General features: G+C 42.1%; 1 protein-coding gene across 1 annotated transcript; it reads right to left on the reverse strand.

Annotated features, from left to right (window-relative positions):
* Positions 1 to 276: 276 nt before the first annotated feature.
* fam43b (family with sequence similarity 43 member B) lies at positions 277 to 2139 on the reverse strand. Its single transcript, XM_077512057.1, has one exon. It carries the CDS (start codon positions 1884 to 1886, stop codon positions 906 to 908), a length of 981 nt encoding a protein of 326 aa, XP_077368183.1. The 5' UTR covers positions 1887 to 2139; the 3' UTR covers positions 277 to 905.
* Positions 2140 to 7214: the final 5075 nt, after the last annotated feature.

A 7214-nucleotide genomic window follows, 5' to 3' on the forward strand; every position in this document is an offset into this window, starting at 1 on the left:
TAGATGTTGCACTTCCCATTGATTTAAAAAAAAAAAAAAAAGTAGTTGACGTCATTTAACGTTTATGGCGGCATACATCGCGAATTTACTTAGCGTTATTAAACGTTTTTGGCAGTCAAAGAGTTAATAAATCAGCTACAAACTTCTTCTAATTGTACATGAAAAATAATGAAAATATCAAATTTATTAGAGGCAAAATATTCATGTTTGACTGCCAAAAATGGCTAAATAAGTAAAGTATCTCTTTAACTCTTTTACTGCCACGTTATTAAAAAAAAAAAAAAAAAAAACTTTGATATAACAAATGCTTTGATCATTCACGAAAAGAAATACATTGCTTCCATCTGCTGGCCATAGTTAAGAGTGTTTTTGATTCCACAACCCATTGACCGGGTAGCGCTGCACTGAGAAAAATAAAATAAAATAAAAAAACGTAGTTGACGTCATTTAACGTTTATGGCGGCATACATCGCGAATTTACTTATCGTTATTAAACGTTTTTGGCAGTCAAAGAGTTAATAAATCAGTTACAAACTTCTGCCATCTGAATATAAGTTAGGATTGTCACGTTAGAAATACTACACAAACATACAAACACCTTGCTTAAAAAAAAAGCAAAAATAACGACCGCTAGTATCATCAAAACTTGGCCGAACGTCATCTCACGCTGCCTAAGAGCGACGTTGGCCGTTGTGCTCGTAAGGGTGTGCATCAGCGACTCTCCTTGTAAACATGCCCGACTCGCTACAGTCGATCTGGCGCGCCGGCGTCACAGCCATCTGGCCGGAACACAAAGTGCCCTCGCACAAAGACCAGCCAGCGAACAGACGCTGGTGAATAAATTTCAAGGACGGGGAAAGGAGGCAGCCCAAGTGGCGATTCGGCCATTTGTTGTCTGTTCACACTTACACCAGCGAGGTTATGAACGTAAACGTGTTGTTATTGCTCTCACTGACAAAGTTGATTTGGCACTGCTCCAGTCGAGCGATATCCCCGAGATCCAACTGGGACAGCAACTGAGTTGGGTCCGTGTTTGTCGTGAAAACCTTCTGCTTCCTCTCGGGCTCCTTCTCGGGTCCTCGCGCCTTCTCGCCGTCACTGTCGTCGCTGTCGTCGTCCTCCTCCTCCTCCTCCGTGATGGAGCGGAGCCGAGTGGCGCTCCCGGGGGTGTCGGCGGCCGACCTGTAGTGGCACTGCCCGTTCAGCAGCCTCCTCAGCGGCATCAGGGGCACCGCCTCGTCCCCCAGCAGCTGCCGCTGGCAGTGCCGGAAGTCGCTCTGCCGCTTGAGGCGCTTGAACTCGCTGAAGGCCGAGGTGGCGTGCCGGTAGAGGCTCTGCGCCACGGCTTGGGCCTTCTCCGGCTTGCTCACCGACACGGCGTGGCAACGCAGGACGACGGCCATGTTCTTAATCTGGTGCCTGTAGATCCACGCCAGGATCTTGGGCCGACACGGGTCCGCCGTACAGTAGGTGATCCGGCTCAGGGAGTAAAGATGGACGGGACTTTTTTTGCCGGCGCTCATGCGGATGCCTTGCGGTCCCACGGTCAAGCTCATCTTGACGCTCTGCTCCCCGTAGCCGCTCTTCGCCCAGATCTTGGCCACCGCGTCCTGGGTGCAACCGTCCCCCTTCGCCGTGATGGTGACCACGCTTCCCAGGTAGCGCACGTTGTAAACCGGCTCCTCTCTGTTGAGTTCCACCTTCTGTCGCTTGCTGTGGAAGATGTTTCCCACCCAGTCGAAGGGGCAGTCGGGCAGCAGGTCAGGACAGGAGCGCAGCAGAGAAGAAAGGATGGAGTGGTAGGTCAGTCCGGTCCCCAGACTCTTGCCTTTCATTTTATGCTCGTCCTCCACCAGAACAAACTTATTCCTCCTCCAGGGCAGCATGTTTGTGGCAGCGGGAGGAGCTCCTGTGCTCCTCGGTTGCCTCTTTTCAGCTCAGGCTAGAAAGCTGCAAGGGTTCCGTGCGGCTGAGAGCGAGAGAGGACAAGACGGAGAAGCCGCTTTGCCGAGCACGGAAGAGCGACTGAAAGCAACCGGGCTCGCTCAGTCTGCTCGCTCCTCCTTCCCTCGCCTCCTCTTTCTTCTTTCTCCTCCGCTGTTTGCATCATGATGCGCTGAGCCGAGTGTTGGGAGCTTGCACACCCCTCCCCGCCCGCCTCTTTGTTTGGCTTCCAAATGGATCCCCTCTGAAGCGTTACGGAGCTGTCCAGCTCCGCAACGAGGTATCGCAACGTATTTACGATTCCTATAAACGGTGGCAGAGGATCCATCCTCCGCGGGAAGTCTCGAGGGGGCTCAAATGACCACTTTAGGATTCTGCTTGATAGAACATCAAACATTTTTTCGTGTTTGGGAGAGGAATTTGCAAAGAATCTTCACACGTGTCACATATCTGTTAAATGAGTGTGATGCACACACCAACAAAAGAGATTTGTCCGAAAAGTATCAGAGCAGAATGTCATTTTTTGTGTCATGTGATTTTTTCTTAAATCATTTGCTCCCAAAAAACGTATAAATAGGTTCTATTTTAAATATTATCATGCTCCCAAAGACATATTATACATTTTTCTTGAATGTTTTTTTAATGCTAGATCATACAGAAGGCTTTGATCCAGCCTCTGAACTGAAGAGAATGGTTGAAGCAATGGTAGTTATTACAAAAACGGCCAACAGGTGACAGCAGAGTATAAGAGCTCAACCAGGGCCATGTTGCAAGAAACTCATCCCCCCCCCCCCACTGTTTTAAACAGATTTGCAAATAATGATGAAACTTAGCTATAATTGCTACGAAATGTAAATAGATTTTTTTTTTTCCCTGATGAAAGTAAAGACGAATATTTCTTTTGGTCGGTTCCATATTTTTATAGCAATAGAACACAATATTCATCCAGTAAAACAGCCGGGAGCGAAGGGGCTTGCTTCTGTGAAATTGGCTGGGAGGGAATGAGTTAATAATGCCTCTTTCAAATGTAATAAAAAGTTTATAAAATTACTACTTTCCTAACTCCTTCAAGTGCTGTTTCCTAAGTAATTTCCACGGTGCGCATCTGTCCGACTTCCTATTCCTATCGGTGCTCTGTTCAGGTGCAAGCATCATATACCCAATTTCAAATATGTCATTCAGACCGCCTAGTTGGCGAAACTGTCTTTTTGTGTACTCATCATAGTCAGCGACGCGGCGGCAGGAGTCAAGATGAAAAGCAAAGACTGCATGTCTGGTGTCACATTCTGGGTGGCCTCAACCAGTATATTGGAAGTTAGAACCTCTGCACTGAACATCGACCACATCCCATCTTCACATTCAGAAACAAAATGAGAGCAAACTGACGCAAGCTGACCTCCCTTAAAGCAGTTTTTTGATGATCATTCATGTTCATAAATCAGATCTTGACAAGTGGAAGAAACATTTTTTGCTTCTAAAATTGAATGATCTTTATTGAACACAGTGTTTTGAAGAATAAATAGTTAATTTATATATATATATATATATATATATATATATATATATATATATATATATATATATATATAATTTTTAGTATGTTTTTTTTTTTTTGTACACTCACTCAAAAAAAAAAAAAAACACCCTCACATACAAACATGGTCTCCCAGGTGGGGAAGTGAACCCGCATCAAAGGCAAGTAGTGACGGTACCACTCGGCCACACCAGAGCCCCATTAATACGTATTTTTGTGACACCTTCCATTCTCACTCTTCCCACTTCCACCCTTTTCTTTACAAAGTAGCCTAGCCTAGTAACTCGGGATGTCACGATAGGGGCAATATCGTGATATCGTGAAACAAAACTGCCACAATATCGTCATGCTGTTCACAATATTTAAAAGGAGCACATGTGTTAAAAAAAAAATCAGGTTGATTTCCATTTGTGCAGTTCTCGCACCCTCTAGTGGCTAGTTTATTAGTGTAATTTCATTTTCATTAGGGATGTTTTGGCCTTCTATGTTTAAAATCTATGCTAATCGTCAGATGAAGGGGAACCGAATTTCCTTGTGAAACCATCAATGTGTGCTCGCATTACCAAGTAAGTGCCTCAATATTGTTATTAGAGATTGTAGATCCACGAAAGCACAATATTGTGCTTTTTTTTTTTTTTTTAGTATGAACTCTCTTTTTTTTTCCAATATTGAGATCTTTTTTAAATATCGCCAACCTCCCCACAATATCGTGATAATTATCGTACCGTCACATTCATATCGTGATAATATCGTATCGTGATGTTTGGATATCGTTACATCCCTACTAGTAACCACGTCAAATGTCATTTTTAGTATCTTCCGCGGGCCACTGAAAAATGGATGGATGGCCACAAACGCCCTTAAGCCGTAGTTTGAATGCCGCTGCTCTCGGGTAAAGATAATTTCCTCATAGTTCATAAATATAGTCTAGTCGTGATGCTTCATCCTCTTCCACATTTTGTTTTTCCATTAGATTACGTTGGGAATTTTGGAGCTGCGTTTGTTCGTTTTACTTTCAAGCAAGGGCGCCGTCACTGAGTCAGACTCTTCATCACACAACAGTGCAAAGTAATCAATGAAATGAAAAAGGGCCTTGTGAGAGTGCCCCACCTTTGGGAAGGCTGATTAATGTCTGGTTGCGAGGGTTATGGTGAGACAGCGCAGCGCTCAGCAACGCGCTGGAGGGAAGATGATAAGAAAAGCAAATGCATCCCATAATGAGAGGTGTTGTGTTTCCCCACAAAAAAAAAAAAAAAAAAAAAAAAGTCTTGGGAAATTTTTGCTGAGCGTTGTTATGAGGAAGGAAGAATTATTAACTTTTCGCTATTTTACTGGATTTGGACTGATTTTGCAAGGCCCATAGAATATTGTGTCCTATTGCTATAAAAACATGGAATCTACCAAAAGAAAGATTAGAGCATCTTCTTTCATCAGCAAAAAAAAAAATGTATACTTCTATCTTTTTCCATTTTGCATCATTTAGCATTAAAATATGGTTACATTTCATCATTATTTACAAATCTGTTTAAAACTACGGGAAAAGTTTTTTGATCTCTTATACTCTGCTGCCATCTGCTGGCCGTTTTTGTAATAACTACCATTGCTTCAAGCATTCGCTTCAGTTCAGAGGTTGCATCAAAGCCAAAACGTATAAATACATCTTTGGGAGCATGGTAATATTTGAAATAGAACGTATTTATACGTTTTTGGGAGTAAATGAGTGAACAACGTTGGAAGGAAACCAATATACATTTAGGAGCTACCTCATTTCATTCATGATGTAATGAGGAGCCAGATGTGCAAGCAGCACAGCTCACTTTTAATCAGCGGCTTTCTCCCCGTTATCAGGAAAGTGCCACAGCGAGCGATTAAGTGAGCTTGTAAGGTCAAATAATGAGAAGATCCAACAATTAGCCGACAGTAATGAGGACTGAGTGTGCAGGACCGATCAAAGAGGAAATTTCACATGATATGGGAGAGATGACGAGCAAGTTCGACACTTTGGGAAACATACTATAACTCATTTCATAAAATAAACACGATTCCCCAATTTGGACACAATTTCAATTGAAATGCTTAGTAATGTTTAGCAGAATGCGTTTGGGATATAGCCGGGTCAAATTGGTCCATTTCAAAGTTAAATGACTCCAAACAGTAGTATTTTGTAGGGATGTCACGATAAGGGCAATATCGTGATATTGTGATATTAAAACTGCCACAATATCGTCGCCGTCATGTTCACAATATTTAAAAGGAACACATCTGTTCAAAAAGTCAGGTTGATTTCCATTTGTGCAGTTCTAGCACCCTCTAGTGGCTCGTTTATTAGTGCAATTTAATTTCCATGAGGGATGTTTTGGCCTTCCATGTTTCAAATCGATGCTAATTGTCAGATGAAGGGGAACCGAATTTGCTTGTGAAGCGATCAAAGCGTGCTTGCATTAGCAAGTAAGTGCCTCAGTATTGTTATTAAAGATTGTAGGTGTTTTATATGCATTGCTGTTATGTACAAAAGCACAATATTGTGCTTTTTTTTTTTAAAGTATGAGCGCTTATTTTTTTTTTACAATATTGTGATCTTTTTTTAAATATCGCCAACCCCCCCCCCCCCCCCCCACAATATCGTGATAATTATCGTATCGTGACCTTCATATCGTGATAATATCGTATCAGGATGTTTGGATATCGTTACATCCCAAGTATTTTGTGGTGAAACTTGCTGAAATCGTTAGTGTGAAATATACACAACGAAAGTGGTTAATATTGGGATGTGTTTTGAATCATTAGACATAACCAAACAGGAGGGTTCATGAGCACCTTGATCGTAGGCAGAATCCAAACTAGCGTCTCTCCAATGAATCTAGTTGTATTTTCATTTCCTGTCACTCACAGTGTGAGCTATAACACAACATCGATTTGTTGTCCTAATAACGCAAAAAAAAAACAGCAAAAGGCCTGCAGATGTTTTTGAGGTTGCAAAGAAGTTCACACCTCTTCCTGTCAGAAGGATTCTCAAAGGTCTAATATTCACATGTCAGGTTGATCATGTCACACACATCCAGCCAGGGGAGAAGCAAGAGCTGTGGATCAAACAGAGTATGCTTGGCAGGTCAATTGAAGTTGAACACTGAATTGTCCCTAGTTGTGCTTGTGAGTGTGAATGGTTGTTCGTCTGTGTGCCCTGCAATTGGTTGGCAACCAATTCAGGGTGTAAACCGCCTACGCGACCCTTGTGAGGAATAAGCGGTCAAGAAAATGGATGGATAGAAGACTACATGCAATATGCAACATTATCTTTTGCTTATCAGCTCGCAGTTGGCAGTAAAAATTACATGACACAGTCTACTCTATACTTATTTGTTTGTTTTACTTATACTATAGTATTTTTTTTCCACAAGTAGATTAAGTACGTAGTAATAGCGTAAGTACGGAATTTAAGTAAATCAAGAAACATATTTTTGCCCACATAAATAAATGTGGATGGCCAACACTCAACTCTTACACGGTTCCAAAGAATCCACACAACTACACTGCCATCTGCTGGTGAAAAGGACGAAGTGCATGTGCAAGGTTGCCAGGTATTCTTTTTGTATTTAACTCTTGATGCCATTTTTGCAAGCTCGTGCGCGTCACTAAGTATGAATATTAGAATATAATTTAATATATAACATTATTTTTCAGCAAAATGTCGGTGTATTTCAAATAACTGACCACCGTCTTTCTTTGGACAATAATG

This window comes from Festucalex cinctus, chromosome 2, assembly GCF_051991245.1.
Source record: "Festucalex cinctus isolate MCC-2025b chromosome 2, RoL_Fcin_1.0, whole genome shotgun sequence".
NCBI lineage: Eukaryota > Metazoa > Chordata > Actinopteri > Syngnathiformes > Syngnathidae > Festucalex > Festucalex cinctus.

Excerpts from the sequence above, each read along its gene's own strand:
- fam43b (XM_077512057.1), bottom strand. The coding sequence starts at position 1,886 with ATGCTGCCCTGGAGGAGGAATAAGTTTGTTCTGGTGGAGGACGAGCAT.